The sequence below is a fragment of the Oryctolagus cuniculus genome, chromosome 6 (genome assembly GCF_051225735.1).
Source record: "Oryctolagus cuniculus isolate XC-2025 breed Fujian yellow rabbit chromosome 6, ASM5122573v1, whole genome shotgun sequence".
Taxonomy (NCBI): domain Eukaryota; kingdom Metazoa; phylum Chordata; class Mammalia; order Lagomorpha; family Leporidae; genus Oryctolagus; species Oryctolagus cuniculus.
In genome coordinates, this window is record NC_142872.1 from 135644943 (window position 1) to 135663883 (window position 18941).

The 18941-nt window shown below is 41.1% G+C and overlaps 1 protein-coding gene across 3 annotated transcripts in view; it reads right to left on the minus strand.

Annotated features, from left to right (window-relative positions):
• Nucleotides 1-9977, minus strand: part of SYBU (syntabulin) — a 131303-nt gene extending 121326 nt beyond the window's left edge. The window contains exon 1 of one of the 3 annotated variants that reach the window (XM_051843979.3): nt 9482-9977. Coding sequence is in view for 1 of the 3 variants with exons in the window: in XM_051843982.3 (XP_051699942.2) it covers nt 9482-9506 (25 nt within the window). In the remaining 2 variants the exon portion in view is untranslated. The remainder of the gene's footprint in view (nt 1-9481) is intronic. The other 2 variants (XM_051843980.3, XM_051843982.3) reach the window with 2 other exon arrangements.
• Nucleotides 9978-18941: the final 8964 nt, after the last annotated feature.

The following is an 18941-nucleotide window of genomic DNA, read 5'->3' on the forward strand; positions in this document are numbered from 1 at the left end:
TCAGGTTTTGAATATGTGGAATATTTTCATAACCATTTTTTAGTTAATTTTCACTATTCTGTTTCTTATCTGGATGCCAGAATGCAAATTTATGAATGGCAATAATTTTATGTGCTTAATGTAACTACTCTACAAATCTATTCTCCCACTGATCCTTTATGGAAAGTGATCAGTATTATTACTTTTGAGTCGAGTTAAAAATGATTGATGAATTTTTTGCACAAATTTCCATGAGCATTATTTCTTGATACCTAAATTACAGACACTAGGTTTTAAAGTTTTAGCTTCAAAAATGCAACATAAAGACAAGAAATATCAGATTAGAAGACAGTATGTGATGGTCTTATTAATGAAATGTCTATTATAAGACAAGACTGACTTACCCACCCATGGGATGAAACTGAAAAATTAGTCTCCCTGCCTAGGCCATTTTTCCTCAAGTTCTTGGCTGCCCCATAGGCAACAGCTACTTCACTATAAAAAAGCAGCAGAGAGCACAGAAGTTATCAGAGATTTTTTAATGTTTCTGTGGTGACCCTGCCCCACCAGTCCCTTCCCTAAGAAAGAAAACCCAACCGGAACAGAGTGTAGACAGGAATATCTACTCTTTTTTTTTCCCCAACAGTTTCTTTCTCCCTTCTCCATATAAACTCAATGAATATCTCTGGATTTTATGCTTTTCCTCATGAGTAAACCTCTGAAGAAGGAGAAAAGTGACTTCTTTATTATCAGCAAGAAAAGGAGATCTGTGTAGGTAAGAAATCATTTATGGATAGGTCAAGAGAAAGGTTTCTAAAGGGCAAGAGCAGACTTGATGGCATGGGAATTATGAATCAATGTAAATGATCTAGGACAGGTAGGGTTTGGTATAGCAGTGGTTTCAAACTAAGAAACAGTTTTGAGTTTAGAATCTGAATTTCTAGTCACTGGCTAAATTACTTCAGAATGTCACTTAACTTTCCTAATATGTAAAAAGGAACTGACAATGCAGACATGGAAAGCCAAGGTACTGTGGCAAAAAGACCCTACATGAAGGATCTATGTAAATGAGACCCCAGTGGAAAGAAGGGGCCATCAAAGAAGGATGCACTTTTATCTGATGGGAGGAGAGAACTTCCACTTTGCTTATGGCCTTGTCTAAATACTGACAGAGATTCTGGACTCAAAAGGCTTCCATAGCCTTGGCAGCTCATGGCAAGAGCCTCAGGTGCTCACTGAGGTCATAAATAAGAGTGTTAATTGTTAAATAAACAGCAGGAGTCACTGTGCACTTACTCCCCATGTAGGACCTCTGTCTTTAATGAGTTGTACTATGAGAATTAACTGCAAAACTTGTTCTCAAACAGTACTTTTTACATTGTGTGTGTTTGTATTTGTGCAAACTGTTGAAATAATTACTTAGTATAGAGTTGTTCTTCTGTATATAAAGTTAATTAAAAATGAATTTTTTTTGACAGGCAAAGTGGACAGTGAGAGAGAGAGACAGAGAGAAAGGTCTTCCTTTTGCCGTTGGTTCACCCTCCAATGGCCGCTGCAGCCAGTGTGCGGCGGCCAGCGCACCGCGCTGATCCGAAGGCAGGAGCCAGGTGCTTCTCCTGGTCTCCCATGGGGTGCAGGGCCCAAGGACTTGGGCCATCCTCCACTGCATTCCCGGGCCACAGCAGAGAGCTGGCCTGGAAGAGGGGCAACCGGGACAGAATCCGGCGCCCCGACCGAGACTAGAACCCCGTGTGCCGGTGCCGCAAGGCGGAGAATTAGGCTAGTGAGCCACGGTGCCGGCTAAAAATGAATTTTAAGGAAGAATGGGATGGGAGAGGGAGTAGGAGGTGGGATGGGAGTGCGGAGGGGAGGGGTGGCTATGGGGAGAAAACCCACTATATTCCTAAAGTTGTACCTATGAAAACTGTATTCATTAAATAAAAGCAAAAAAAAAAAAAAAGGAATTGACAATAGTTGCATTGAGCATTAAATGAAGTGACTTAGGTAAGAGACATAAAAATCACTTAGTATTTAACATACACCAATAAAGTTGGACTTATTGTTGCTCTCAATAACTTACTACATTGAGGAAAACAAACAAAAATATATAAGTTTCTGTATTCTGGTAACTGGAGAATACAAGTCCTTTCTAGTATAGATAGATATAAATCCATACTACCTGGTGCTACCAATTCTAGCTTTTTATACTTATGTATTCATTAATATTGCAATTCATTTAAGAACTGTATGAAATGATTATGAACATAAACAACCAAACTGTCAAACAGCTTCAGTTCCTTACTGATCTTAAGTTCTAGTGATATATTCCTCTCTGTTATTATTTTATTTTTCATATACATGAAATAATTATTAAATTTTAGAATATTAGGGAGAAAGTTTTATATCAAAATTCTTTGTAATTCTCAGAATTATATGTATTAACTAATCCTCAACTTAACTTGTAACTGGTCATAAATAATCTATATACTTATAAAAGAATGCAAATAATAGTTCATTATTAGAAGATGTATAATTTTTCCAGTGTTTTAAAATTGCATGAAGAATGCTCCAAGTGTTTACTACATTAAAAGCCAGAGAGAGAAGAAATTATTGTGACCTAAGAAAATCTAAAATGAAGAGTTTTGGGAAAACAAATATTATTAATATGAATTGTTATTAATGGTAAATATCTATTTTCAATATAGCTCTTAACCATTTTTGCTGTTATTATACTTTACGGAATAAAGTAATTATAGATGAAAATCCCTAAGTTGTGCTTGAAATAAGTTAAAAATAAATATTTGCAATTCATCCTCCAGTTTGCACATCTTCAAATATACAAACTAATAATGTATACAATTTCTCTTGCTGCAGTGATTATGTTTGAAAAATAAAGGGATTTCTAAATCAATATTTGTGTACTTTTAAATGTTTTCAAGAAACATGGGACCACTGAGGGAGAGTTAGTTTCAGCACCATGGACAAAGTATCACACACATTCAGCCTCACTCCTGGAACTACAGGAAATGTTCCCTTTAGGTTAACTTTAAGAAATAATTTTACAGTGACCATCCTCCATTTTAATATACTTTAAGAACTAAATGAATATTAAAGAATGTTCAGCTGAATAATATAAAGTTTACACTTTCAACCTCTTCAGGCTGATGGAAAAACATAATGACTCTTTCTTTCTTTTTTTTTTTTCTTTTTTTTTTTTTTTTTGACAGGCAGAGTGGATAGTGAGAGAGAGAGACAGAGAGAAAGGTCTTCCTTTGCCGTTGGTTCACCCTCCAATGGCCGCCGCGGCCGGCGCACCGCGCTGATCCGATGGCAGGAGCCAGGAGCCAGGTGCTTTTCCTGGTCTCCCATGGGGTGCAGGGCCCAAGCACCTGGGCCATCCTCCACTGCACTCCCTGGCCACAGCAGAGGGCTGGCCTGGAAGAGGGGCAACCGGGACAGAATCCGGAGCCCCGACCGGGACTAGAACCCGGTGTGCCGGCGCCGCTAGGCGGAGGATTAGCCTAGTGAGCCGCGGCGCCGGCATAATGACTCTTTCAAAGATGTGCATCACTGTGATAAATGCCTAAGTGTCATTAGGTTTAATAGCTCCTGCTCACTCAGACTATTATCCACACCTTTTGAAGTTAATTTTATGTGTATTAGTGGTATGAAATTATGAATTGAGCTTCCCTGGGCACAGGTTAAACCAAGGAAGAAGGGAAATAACTGGTTAATATCATCTTCCACCCTATTTCTCATTTACTACAAAGATGTCAACTCTGCCCTTGGGAAAGAAATGCTCACTATTACTAAGTTGAAACTAAATAGATTTTATGGTTTTAACTCAGGTAACTGCCTTTGGTTGGGTCACCAAAGGTCTGCAGTTTTCTTTAGGGAATAGGAAAATAAGTGCTTTTCTGAGATTAAAGGCATATTTTATTTCCTATTTTCAGAGAAACTGATGACTTCTTAATTATTGCCTTCTCTGTATTGAACTTGCATGTTCACTCTATAAGGTCATTCAGGATATTCAAATTTTGAAGTCTTTCCCTTATATCACCACCATTTTATCAATAAAAATATGTTTAGTTGATTTAAATTCTGAGATATTATGAAAATAAGTATTATTACTATAAATATGAAAAATTTCAAAATCCATGGTTCTAATTCCAAGAACATTTGATACAGTAAATGTTCAGTTTAGAGTGTCATGAATTCTGGAATCTGTTTTTGAATTATGACTTGCAAAATATTAAGAAAAAACTATTCACTTTAATTATTTCTGAAAGAAAACAAGAAAGAAAAGCATAAGCTCATTACTTGTTGCAGTTAATTAATGGATAACCAAGAGAGTGAAGAATTTTTTAGCTACTATTTTCCTTCTCTATCAGGTAAAAAATATCTCCAAATTTAAACAAGAACAGAATAAAAGTTGGTAGAAGAGAATAAAAACAGGCCAGGTAGTGCTACAAGCTTCTTTTATGGCATTTAGTTCATTTGTCAGATAGATTATGTTCCAGAGTTTATAATCTCAAGTTTTACAAATAGAACCATGGTGTCACCATTAATATCTCTAATATATCCTGGGGTTAAGAGAAATAACAAGAGTATGTAAATCTAGAAATTAAGCATATAGTTCTGATTTTCAAAAACGAGAAGGAAAAGAATCTAGAACATAACCTGGTGAGACTGAAATGAAATATTAGAGAATATTTCATGCAGATTAATTAACAATGGCTTCTGGGAACTTATAAAAGATACTTAGAGAGCATCCTGTACCCCAGAGAGTAACTTGGGCCAAACTTAGCTTCATTTTTCTTTTTTTAACAGATAGAGTTAGGACTAGTGAACCTAAGAAATGGTTGAACACAGGTAACAAGTCTTGGATACTTATTTATGCAGGCAGTTAACACAGATGCAGATGAGCTGATTGGTCAGTATATTATCTTCTAGAATGATAGCAGACATTGTAAAGAGCAGAGTACCCAGCCAGCACTTCTCAGGTCTTTTTATTATTATTACTATTATTATTATTATTATTATTACAGTTGAGTTATAAGCAGAGAGAGAGAGAGAGAGAGAGAGAAAGGTCTTCCTTTCGCTGGTTCACTCCCCAAATTGCTGCTGCGGCCAGTGCTGTGCCGATCCAAAGCCAGGAGCCAGGTGCTTCTTCCTGGTCTCCCATGTGGGAGCAGGGGCCCAAGCACTTGGGCCACAGCAGAGAGCTGGACTGGAAGAGGAGCAACCGGGACTAGAACCTGGCGCCCATATGGGATGCCAGCACCGCAGGCGGGGGATTAACCTAGCGAGCCACGGCGCCAGCCCCACTTCTCAGTTTTTTTTTTTTTCTTGACAGACAGAGTTAGACAGTGAGAGAGAGAGATAGAGAGAAAGGTCTTCCTTCCGTTGGTTCACCCCCAAATGGCCACTACTGCCAGCTATTGCGCTGTGTCGATCCGAAGCCAGAAGCCAGGTGCCTCCTCCTGGTCTCCCATGCGGGTGCAGGGCCCAAGCACTTGGGCCATCCTCCACTGCTTTTCCAGGCCACAGCAGAGAGCTGGACTGGAAGAGGAGCAACTGGGACAGAATCCGGTGCCCCGACCGGGACTAGAACCTGGTGTGCCGGTGCCTCAGGCGGAGGATTAGCCTAGTGAGCTGTGGCGCCGGCACACTTCTCAGTTCTAACTGACGTCATTTTCATAGAGAAATCAGAAATCTTGAATTTTTATGTGAACCCTCTTGATTTTTAAAAATTTTAATTTGAATGTTTTGTTAATGAATACTCTCCTAATATGTGTTTATTATACAGACAGACATAGAGAAAGAGAGCTCTCATTCACTTGTTCACTCCCCAAATGCCAATCAGCAGCTGACACTGGGCCAGGGCAAAAGCTGGGAGCCAAGAACAGGAAGCACAATATAAGCCTCCCATGTGGGTGGCAAGAACACAATCACTTGAACCATGATTACTGACTCCCAGAGTCTGCAATGGCGATGACGGTGGAGTTAGGAACTGGAGCTGAGAATAGAATTCAGGCGCTGTAATACAGAATGCAGGCATAGTAATCATTAGGCCAAAAACTGACCCTTACCCCAATGGTTTTTTTTTTTTTTTTGATATCACTGAATGTGGCCCATAGGCTGTCATCTTGGGACATGTGACAAAGAATGTGAACTTGAGTGAGGACTCTCAGTAGGTTTCATATGATATTACTACTGAGAATTTTTGGTTGGTTGGGAGACAGTAGAAATTAATGCAATAATGTGAGTTCAAATCTAATTTCAATAAAGGACAATTGGATCTTCTCAATGATGTAATTAGCTGTCTTAACACTGGAAGTACTCACTCCAACCACAATTATACCATTCGTAAGACCACATGGAGATAAAATCTGAGGCTGAATTTTAAACTTCACAGTTGTTTTTCCCCCATGCAGGCAGGTTTCCCTCCCTCACCACTTCCTGAGGGACCTCGCAAAGCCTTGTCATTACCCAGTACTTCCCACTGGGCTTGGGTCCTTCCGGTGGCACATGGAAGACCTCCAGCTGTTCATGGATAAACCTTTGTAAAAGTTATTTGAATATTTTTACAACTAGGAAATAGATAAGTAACACAGGAAACCAAGTATCCCGTTGGTATTTTTCCATGGATAAAAGCCAAGTTGAAAATTTGTGTGTCAACTGAAATATTAAGTGAATAGTGGCACATTCATATTCAAAGAAAGTAAAAATCGTGAAGAATACTCTAAATACTGAAGTTCTGGAAATACTGCCTTCTCCATGCAGAAGGACACTCTTTTGGTCTGAAGTGGCACTCAAATAAATAATAAATTAAATAAAAATAATAAATTAATAAATGAAAGGGGGCTTTCTTTATTTCACCAGCACCTGCTAGGACCTCAGTCCACAGCACTGCTGAAGTTTTAAGAATACATTTAGGTGTTCTGGGCTTCTGCCATGGGGCCCACGTTCTAAGAAGAAACACCTTAATGTTGGTGAGGACAGTTCAAAAAATCCACAAAAGACTTTTCAGATGTTTCAATCAACTTAATTTACATTCCTGATTTCTCTCAAACAGATACTTTTTTAGGAACATCGGCTTCTTTCTATAGAAAGCCTAGCCCCTCCTATCACTTCTGCTGGGTCAAGTCTCTGGGTGCAATCATCAGGAGCACAGGGTGGGTCCTACTAAGGAGAGAGGGGATCTGTGAGCCCAACTGTAGGCTGAAGCCCTAAGGATTTTCATGGCAGAAAAGAAGGAAGGAAGGAGGGAGGGAGGGAGGGAGTGAGGGAGGGAGGGAGGGAAAGAAGAAAGAAAGGAAGACTCCAAGCTGATATCTCAGCACAATGACTATTTAAAGGAAACACTTTCTCCTGTTTTCCAAAATTTTAAATAAATAAATTGAAATAGTGCCTACTGCTTATTTGTGATATAATACCTCCAGGCTATACTGATATCCCAGCATGAATAATAGTACTTTAAATATCAATAAAGATATTGCAGGTATTAGTTTGCATCACTATATTTTAAGTATCTATTAAACACTTAAGACAGCATATAGAGTAAATGAGGTATTATATGTACATTCACAGTTAGACAAGCAGCTAATGACATTAGAGAAAGTGTTTTTTTTTTTTTTTTTGCAGTAATTACAGACATACAAGAAATTGCCAAGGTAATACACGGGGGTCCTATGTACATTCTGCCTGCTTCTCCCAATGGTTATAGCCTACATAATTATAGCATAATATCAAAACCAGGAAATTGACATCAGTGCACATAGTTCCATGACTTTCCATCGCATGTGTAGATTTGTGTAACCACCACCACAAACAAGATATACATACTATATATATGTACTATACTCTATATACATACTATATAATAACTATAGTTATTATGAACATCTCTCTTATGCTGCCCTTTATAGATACACTCTTCTCACCCTGTGTCCAGGCCCACCAATGCCTGTTTTGTAAAATAATTATTTTGCATATATGTGTTAATATTTTTGCTAAAATATGAAAAGAAAAAAGTAAGACCACATGACTGGGTATTAGGAGATATCTGGTTCTAAGTTTGCCCCTGGCACTTATTCATGCTGTTGAACAAATCACTTGCCTCCTGCTACCCTCAGTAGTTCAGTGTAAAAATTAAGCTTCAAACCTACTTTTTTAGGGCACCTGCATTTAAGATATTAAATTTATATATTTATATATATATTTAATATTAAGATATTGAGTAAATATCTGATTATTTACTTTCAATTCTGATATCACTTAAAGACTGTTAACTGCAAATCTAGTTAGTAAAATATGGCTTAAGTGTAATGGAGATCATCTTGGATTGAACAGCGTCTTTAAATTTTGCATTAAATAATATTTTCAAATATTTTGCATTAAAATAATATTGTCAAACTAAGTAACCAAAAGCTGCACTACGATACTGTATTGCTGCTTTGAAATCTGAAGCAAATTAAAAAACACGATTTCGTGTGAATTCATCTTTTAAGGGGAGGGGTGCTGCTGTTCTCTCAAATGTACAAGCGTAAAAACTTGGCATAGAGAACCCTGGACTCCTCTGGCCCCCATCGCACCCTTCGAGGAGGAAGAAGCAAGGATCAAAGCTGAAGACTGTAGGCTGTGGGGTTCAAATCGGGCCCTTGTCTGAGAAGCGAGACTCAGAGGCTGCAGCTGCCCGTTGCTACCCGGCCCTGCTCCTGGAGTCAAGACCAGAGAGAAGCCCCTGCGAGAATCTCACAGTACAGTTTTCTGCTTTCCTTGTCAGGCGATACCTGTTCCACACTGGAGAAGATAAAACACCAGGAGAGCTGCTTTCCCTAGGTGAATTCTTCCATTTAAAGCTTTAAGAATCTCTTCCCACGCACCAATTTCAGCTGACAAATCTCTTCCGCTCTGCAATTCACTCCTATTTTAAGTTGAAACCTATTGATACCACCTACCATGAGGCTGTTTGGAGCTCATCTGCTGTGCCCTTCAACAATAACTCTACGAAAAATGGGTCCTTTCTCCACTTAACCCTTTTACTTACACACACACACACACACACACACACACACACACATTAGGGGGATATCATCTTACACAGATCCACCAAAGCTTTTTGTAGACCGTCAATTCTTTGCTGATTCTTCCTAATCAAAATGCACCATTTCCAAGCCCACGGCCGAGGGCAACCAGTTCAGGGAGACCCAAAACCGACGGCCAATACCATGGCACGGCCAACCCAGCTTGTCTCCATGAGTCCAGCCTGGCCACTCAGTTCCAGCCACACTGCTGGAACGCGATGCCCTGGGCCTCCTTCCGCTGAGACCCCTGGACACCCCAGTTCCCGCGACCTCCCGTGAGTCCAGGAGCAGCACCCTGGATAGCTTCCTTGCTGGAAGGGGCGGTGCCGGGGTCCTAGCGCCCCATCTCCGCCGTCATTGGACCGAAGACGTACAGTCGCTCTCCTGTGCTCGCACGCGGACGCCCCTCTTACCCTTTCTCTGCCAGAAGGGCCGCATCGCGCCGTCCAGGTGGAGGCACCGACGTGCGCCCGGGAGGCCGGGGCCCGGCTAGGCCGCGCGCGGGCGCGGGCGCGGACGGCACCCCGCGTAGCTGCTGGTTTTCGCTCAGGTTCGGGGAGCCGGAGCCGGGCCCGGCTCGCTCCGGCCGCGCCAGCCCGGCTTGGACACGTGGTGCCGCGGCTGCCGGTGCGCCTCTGTCCGCGCGGCTCCTTGGCCTCGGCAGGCAGCCGGGCTGCGGAGGCCGGGGCTGCAGACGAAGTGGGGAGAAGGGCGGGGGACCAAAGGGCCAGCACCGGGAGGTGGAGCGCAGCGCCCGGGGCGCTGTGAGGGCCGCGTGCCAGGGGCGCCAGGGTCGCGTTCCCGGGGATCGAGGCCTGAAGGCACGGTCCTTGTCGCCAGGGCCGGGGCAGAGAGCTCTGCAGGGTCCGTTTGCTGAAGCGCCGGGTGCGGGGTGGCGCACTGCAGAGGCTCCCGGTTCCCGCCGGTTGAGGGAGCCCCAGCTAAGGGCGGAAGGGTCTGTGTGCTCTCACGACCCAGTGCGCGTCCCTCGGGGCGGTGCGGGCTCGGGCGCCAGTCGCCCGCCCTCCTCGCGGGCTTCGCTCAGCCCACTTAACGAGGACACTGTTTCCGCGCTGCAGATGACAAGCACTGAAAACCGCAGCGCGCTGCTCAGACGTCCTTTTAGAACAGTTCCTCCCTAGGAAAATGTCTCCGGGGACCACATCCGATCTGGGGTCATCCTGTCTCGGCGAGGACACGGATCTACAGCCCCGATCGATTTCCAACTTCACCAAAGACCGTGGGCGCCAAATCTAAACAAGGTGTCTCTGAGTGACGTGAGCTTTGACCCAGAGATAACCTGGCGGGCGCTGTGGTATAATGGGTAAAGCCGTGGTCTGCAGTGCTGGCATCCTATGTGGGTGCCAGTTCGAGATCCAGCTGCTCCACTTCCGATCCAGCTCTCTGCTATGGCCTGGGGGTAGCTGTAGAAGATGGCCCAAGTCCTTGGGCCCCTGCACCCACGTGGGAGACCTGGAAGAAGCTCCTGGCTTTCCACTGGCAGCTCCGGCCGTTGTGGCCAATTGGAGAGTGAACCAGCTGATGGAAAACCTCTCTCTCTGCCTCTCCTTCTCTCTGTGTAACTCTTTCAAATAAAGAAAAAAAAAAGGGTAGTAGATATTGGGCCAACAAAATACAACTGCTTATTAAACGTAATTTGTATAGATTATAGATAAGGCTGAAGAAAAGCTCAGGAAAATTATGTTGTGGTTTGTTAGTCCAAATGCAAAACAAATCATCAACCTCCTACTCTTGCGGGAAGGTAAATTTTGGAGGAGACTGGTGCAAAGATGCTTTCTTCCCTTAGAATTGCTAAAGTCCCAAGTAGCTCCATCAGGATCATTGATTTTTTTTTTTTTTCACTGAAGTGCTTCATGATGAAATTGGCTAAGGGTCAAAGAGCAGCCACCAGAGTTTGGCTAAACGTTCATCCAGGTAGTTTCTTGTTATGTTATTTGTGTACCCTTAATCTTCAATTTTCCCTCTGAAAAGGGCTGGTCCATACAGAGGACTGCTCCAGAGAGCAGCATCCTTGTCTTTACCCCTGTGCCTTCTCCTTTTCCTGCCTCCCCTTTTCACCATACTCAACTAATAGCAGACAGTGGTTTAAAGCTCAAATACTTAACATTCACGGATATGTGAATTGCACTGTGAAGTGCAAGTTTCTACAACTGAGGCCCACCAATGCCATTTGCCTACATTGCTTGCCACATGTTAAATGCATTACACATTCTGCATTGTTTTCCCAGCCATTTTATCTGATCATTGCCTTTTTCTACTTGAGGTTCAGACACCAAGGTTTGTTTTCTAAACCTTGAGAATCCTCTCCCCATTGGAAATACAGGTGCTCTATCTATCTATCTATCCATCCATCTATTTATCTAAAATAGAGCCCATCAGAACTGTCTCCCCACCCACCACTCCCCAAATCTTGGCATTAGTAGATGTTAGTGTGCACCTGTCCTCCACCACGACCCTTCCCATCTCTACTCAAGAGCAAATGCTTGATTCTAATTATTTATAGTATTTAAGTACCTTCACCTGTACCCCCCACCACATTAGTCAAAGCTGCCATCCCCCACCATTTCCTACACTTGCTTGGCTTCTGTTTTCTTGGAACTGTGTCCTAGGAATTTGGTTTCCTTTCTTTCTTCTCTCCTAAGTCAGGCTTCCAGGACTTCTGCAGCAGATATTCCTGGATAGTTTCCATAGAATTCCACTAGTTCTTTATAAGATGGCTATGAAGCTAAAAAAAAAAAGTGCATGTAAAGTGCCATGGGAAAATATGACTACTTGGCTTAGTATGGATATTTCTGCCTACTTAGAGTTTTATTCTAAAGTCTTAAGAAGACTGGGACTATGTACATGGGTGTGATGGGAGTATGGGGTTGAGGATGGCAAAGTGGGGAAGCGAGAAGAATGGATAAGTACTGATATGGAGTTTCTGAGCAGAAAGAGACAAGTGCACTAGGAGATGGGAAAAGGAGAAGGCAAACTCTGGTCTGGAATGGTTTTCACCAGAGGGGGAACAGCACAGAGTGTCCTGCCACACAAAGGAAAGGGGCTCATTCACAGGAGCTTTGCTGCTCCCTCTGTCAGGCTAAGTCCCCCAGTACATCTTCTGTCATGACCTCCTTCTGAAATTCACTGTGGTAAATACCTCTAAATGAATATCAAAGAACAAACCACTGATCTGAAACCTCTCTGGACATGTTGCAGGAATGCAGTATAATAGTAGAAAGTGTTGAAGAATTCATTTTAGAGGGAAAGTTGAAATCAGGGGGATTATAATGTCTTGGAGATTGAAAGAAATTAAAAGTTTATTTAATGCAGTCTTTCAGATTTTGTATCAACCATACTGCCTCATTTCTTGTGTTCTTTGATTCTTTTCTTTATCTCTTCTTTGCCAAAATTTATGTTTCCACACAACAGCTCATTAAATATAGCTAACAGAACAGCATAAAAAAAATCATCACTACCAAAAGCTTCCCCCTATCTTCTTGTTTCTTTCTAGATTCTGGATTTGAATTAGACTGAGAAAATTTCTTTTTGACTTCTCAAGACCTGACAAGGATGTGGAATAAACAGCTCACAGCTCACAAGTGGTTTCAAATAGTGCCCTAAAGTCTTGTGGTCCTGTAAGAACCCCAGAGCTAAAGGAACATTTTCAGTTAAAGTGATAACAATGAAATGCCAATCTTTCTTTTCTGGTGCTTATGTAGAATTTTCTTATTTTCAGAATACATACAGTGAAGTTCTTCACTGCTTTTGTCAAAAATATGTGGAACTAAGATCTTTCCACAATTAATTTACTTATTCAACAATTTTTATCCATATTGAATCATATTGAAAATTTATCTTGTCTTTTCTCTATTTCCTGAAGACATTAGCTAGAGTGTGATCAGGTTGATATGTCACTCTTCTAAGATAACAAGACGGGAAGGAACTCACATTTGGTGAGTGTACACATATACACTAATTTACATCATTTAATGTAATTAGTCTACTTAGCTATTGCTATATACTGTACTGATGAAGATAAGGACACCCATGACTTGTTTACCATCACAAAGCTAGAAAATTGTGCAGTGTGGATTTGAAGCTAAATACTTATAATTATTCTCTGTTCCTATTCACTACAGAGGCATCTTGAGGCAATGCATTTACTCAAAGGAATATGCACATAGTAGACACAGTAGAAGCCACAGCAGGATAGGGAGGGAGTAGATTTGGTCATGTGTTTCTTTTATGTACTGAAATATATAATAGCCATCTTTCTTTTTATAGAAAGTCTAATCCTTTCTGTATCTCTGCCTCTCAAATGAATAAATGAAATATTTTGAAACACTGTTGTGAAGACTGGGAAACTCTATTACACAATTTGGGTATAATTTTTTTCGATGAGGTAGGCTTGTGGTAGTGGAAATAGTTTGGATACATTTGGTCAACATGATTAGTTCTGTTTTGGTCATACATATAAAATTTCACATAACAGACATCTAAATAGACTTGTTCAGTGAAAGTCTGAAGTCCATAGGAATATTTAGGCTGGAAAAAAGCATTTGATAATCCTTATCACATAGACAATTTAAAAACCATGGATTTTTTGAAAGCAGATAATTTGGGGGCAAGTGTTGGGCACAACATTTAAGCTGCTACTTAGGATACCTGCATCCTACACAGCAGTACCCAGATTCAAGTCCCAGCCCCTTGCTCCATCCCAGCTTTCTGGTAATGCAGGTATCTGGGAGAAGCCAGTGATGGCCCAAGCACTTAGCCATAGCTTTGCTGACCATCACTATAGCAACAATCCTTGTCAAAGGGGAAAGGGGATCTTTCCTCATTTTTGAGACGTTAATAATGTATCTACCATTATAAAATTAAGATATTTATGATCATGCTTTTTATTTTTCTGTGGCCCACAACTGTGTCTCAAATCCATTTTGTAACTGTTGTGCTAGGAAGGGGTTGGTTGCTCCTCTGTAGCAATGGGCTTTCATTAGTGTATTATGTGTCCAAATGACCCAAACTTCTAAGTTGAACTTAGATGACAATGGCTTAATATTTCTGTTTTTAAGATACACAAAGATAAATAAAAAGTTATTGGAAAAATGGAATTAAAAGATGTTTATTTTGATGCAAAAAGTATTTTGAAATCCATTTTTTAATAATATGCATTGTCTATGAATTTGTTCTTTTTGTATCTATCACCTAGAACAGTGCTTGGTCCATGAGAAGAATGGTTATATATTTGTTACATTGACTATTTGTTTCTGTTTTTTTTTTTTTTTTTTTTTTGACAGGCAGAGTTAGACAGTGAGAGAGAGAGACAGAGAGAAAGGTCTTCCTTCCATTGGTTCACCCCCCAAATGGCTGCTACGGCCGGTGCGCTGTGCCTATCTGAAGCCAGGAGCCAGGTGCTTCCTCCTGGTCTCCCATGGGGTGCAGGGCCCAAGCACTTAGGCCATCCCTCACTGCCTTCCTGGGCCACAGCAGAGAGCTGGACTGGAAGAGGAGCAACTGGGACAGAATCCAGCGCCCCGACCGGGACTAGAACCTGGGGTGCCGGTGCTGCAGGTGGAGGATTAGCCTAGCGAGCCATGGTGCTGGCTGACTATTTGTTTTAATTCTTCTAATGTTGTAGTAAGTTCTTGCCTTGTATTATAACATTTTTCTCCAAAACATCTTATAGTAACTTTCTTTTTATTTTTTTTATTTCCTTTTTTTTATTTTTGACAGGCAGAGTGGACAGTGAGAGAGAGAGAGACAGAGAGAAAGGTCTTCCTTTGCCGTTGGTTCACCCTCCAATGGCTGCCGCAGCCAGTGCGCTGCGGCCAGCACACCACGCCGATCCGATGGCAGGAGCCAGGTACTTATCCTGGTCTCCCATGGGGTGCAGGGCCCAAGTACTCGGGCCATCCTCCACTGCACTCCCTGGCCACAGCAGAGAGCTGGCCTGGAAGAGGGGCAACCGGGACAGAATCCGGCGCCCCAACCGGGACTAGAACCCGGTGTGCCGGCGCTGCTAGGCGGAGGATTAGCCTAGTGAGCCTCGGCGCCGGCCTCTTATATTAACTTTCAATCTTCATAACCTCTTTTATTGTACCTCACATACAGTTTGAATTCTATTTTGAAGAAAGAATAAAAGTTACATTTTGAAAGTGAGCTGGAAAAAGAGCATTCAAGACACCAAGTACAAGTGCAGAGTCAATCATGAAACTCTAGGACATGTTTGGAGAATTTTAAGTAGACTGGCATAGAAATTTTGGCTATGGAAGATTGCTGTGTAGTTACCCCACTTGTGCTCCAACCCCTTGTCTATTTTCCCCTGGGATCAATTCAATGATCACCCTTTCTCTCTTTATTAGCTTTCTCTCACTAGCTCTTTTGCTCTACTAGGAAATATGCTCAAGTGTTTCCTATATTAAAAAATATTTCAGTTTCTACTATCATGACTGCATCCATCACTACTAATACTACAACCTTACTTTGGATGCCACCACTGTATCTGCCTTCATTGCTACTACTATCACCGCCTCCATCATAACTCACACCACCCCCTCTGATTCTCTGCCACATCTCCCACCTTCATCATCATTATCCTTATCACCTCATGACCACAAGGATTACCCACTTCTACCTCCACTGCCTTCCCCATCACTTCAAGTATCACCTCTGTTACCTCCTCCACCACCTCTTCTACCATAGCTAACACTGCCATATTCATAATGAAATATTTTTCCTCCATTCCTCTGAATCGATCATGAAATCTTGTTTCATGACACCCTTCCTGAAAGTGTGGTAGGCCTCTCCTTGCTTTTTCCCCTTAGTCACTCTCATTCACTGCTCAGTTAACTAAAACGTATTTTCTATTCTTGTCACTTGAAATTATTTGAAACAAATTCACTGCTTACCATGATTATTGTATTGCCACATACAGTGGGCACTTTTGGACCTTACCTTACTTGTCTTCCCTCCCTGGCTGTTTATTCTATTTTCTACTTCTTCTTTAAAATATTCTTTTTTCTTGGGCTGGCTTTGTGGCATAGAGGGTAAAGCAGCTGCCTCCTACAGCACTGGCATCCCATATGGATGCTGGTTCAAGTCCTGGCTTCTCTACTTGATCCAGCTTCCTGATAATGCATCTGGGAAAGCAGCAACGGATCCCAAGTGCTTGGGCCCCTGTGCCTCTGTGCAAGACCTGGGTGAAACTCCTGGCTCCTGGTTTTAGTTTGGCCCACCACAGGCTGTTGCAGCCATTTGGGGAGTGAACCGGCAGATAGAAGATCTCTCTCTTGCTCTCTCTCTCTCTCTCTCTCTCTAATTGTGCCTTTCTAATAAATTAAAAAAAAATTCCGTTTCTTTGGGTTTGTAGATACTGAATCCTGTTTAATTCCCAAATTTATGTTCTCTGCTTTTTAAGTCTTCTATAAAGACCAACCATTAACCAGCTACCCTTTCAATGTGGGAGATGTTTCTTTTTGTCTACTGATCTCACTATCTTCAGGTGACTGTGGATATGACTTGTCATACTCAGGTTCTACATTCAGTGAATGATCAGGGCACCAGACTGTGTAAAAAGACAGGGATAAAGAGGGGAATTTTTGGCAAAGCTTAGAGGGAAATGAAAAACACAGTTGGTCAAGACAGGATGGTCAGGGTATGGTACCCAGCTGAGATCTTAAATTTGTGGTGTTTTGAAACCACTCATTTGTATATTTTTTCCAGCTCAAGAATAGGAAAGAAATTGGATAGGTGCATATGTTGCTAAAAAGAGGAATAAAAATCCCTGAATCTTTTTCTTGTGGTCTTCACTGAGACTTTTCCCTCAATTGATATGTCATCCAATAGTTAGAGGGCATGGCTATTAAAGTATAGACATGCCTATTTTATAGGTCAATCCCATTAATCCTATATCCTTCTTGTTTGATGTGGTAACTTTTTTAAGACCCATATTTCACTTTCAAAGATTTGTGAGAGTTATATTTATTGTTTCAAATTAATATGGCATAAAGTTAAGTCTGTCTGGGGTCCCTTGACTTGATTTTTTATACAGTTTCTTTAGACGATTTATTAATACCAACTCATAGAACAGGCAACATAAATTTATTGTAAACATTTGCAGCTATATATGTCCCTTCAGATATGTATTTGTGGCTTTACTGTAGTTTCAGAGCTGGATCTAAACCAGTTTATTTTTAACCAAAATCCTTATTTGACTGTGCATGGATAATTACATAGCTGAATTCACATGCGTTATTTGGCACTCAATTTCATCTTGCATCTTGCACATCCTTGGATATATTACTTGAAATTATTTAAAGTCAGAGAAAATTATATTTTTGATAAAATAAAAACAATTTAACATGGACTTTCATTAGAGGTCTCCTGTTTATCTTTTGATTTGCATCCTTCTTAACCTTACCTTATTGGTTACTTCAACTGTATTGGGTTACTTTCAAATTCTCGAGCATGTCACATCTTCTCTATGCTTTTCATTCATAGTGGATCACATTCTTCCCTAACTCACTCTTATAAATTCTTTAACACTTCATCTTCATTGGTAAGTCTACCTGATACCTTAAAGTTAACTGTATCATAGGCTATAATGCTTTGTATTGTAATAATTCTATCCTTACTTCTTCTACTAGACAATAAGATCACTGGGGACTGTGTTTTCACCCCAGTGTACCTGGTGCTTTGCAGAGAGCTTAACAATAGAAGGCATTCACTAATTTGGTTGAATAAATGAATGACTCACATGTTCCATTTAATTTTACTTTAATTTTTATTTATTTGAAAAGCATAAAGACAAAGACAAACAGAGATAGAAATCTTCTATCCACTGGTTCGTGCACCAAATACTCACAGTAGCAGTGACTGGGCCAGGCTGAAGACAAGAGCCTAAGACACAGTCCTATCCCCTATGTGGGTGGCAGAGATCCAACCACTTGAATCTCCTACAGTTTGTATTAGCAGGAAGCTGGCATTGGAAATGGAGCCAGGATTTAAGCCCAGATACTTTTGTGTGGAATGCAGGCATCCCAAACAGCATCTTAACTACTGCATTAAATGCCTGTCTGCATTTTTATTTTTAGGTCACATTATTCTGACATTTTTTCAGTCATGTTTCAGTTTCTTGAATATAAACCCTGTGGTTTTGCATCATGGTTGCTGCCTCTCATTATGCAACAGAAATTTGTGCTATGAGGTTTCTGCTCCCATAAGCTTCACCTTCTCCATTTCCATCTATTTACTTGTTTCCACCTACAAGCCTAGAAAGATTCCTTCTTCAGCAGAGAATGTATAAGGAGCTTCTTGCTAAGGACAGAAGATTGCCTTGAAATCAAGCTCTCCTTGTGCCAGTACCTTTTGCTCATCTTATAGATTACCTGATTCCTGCTGAACCATCTGGGCCTTTGACCAACTGCCTTGCCTTCCCACTTTAGAAATCTGTTTGCTCTGACCTCCCACCAAATCACTGATGTATTCCTTTTCTTTTTTGTTTCTGACTGATGGCTACATCATGACCTCTGACTCATTTGTGTGTTCAAATTATGGACCAAGTATTCTGGTTGCTATTTCATCATCTCACTTAGATCACACCCTCTGAATATGCTTTCATTTCCCTGGTCTTCAATGTGTGTTTATACTGTCTTTACTTACAGGCTTGGCTCTGTAACTTTTGAACAATGATGGAGAGGAAAACTGACGTGCTCCTCAGATGAATTGCTTTTGCAAAGGATGCTATTACCCATTTTTTCATGTTATTACTAGCAAAGCTTATCTAGAGAGGTTTATCAATTATGTGTCAATTGCAATGTATTTATGGGTATATGAATAAAACATATTTTAATGAATCTGAAAATAGTC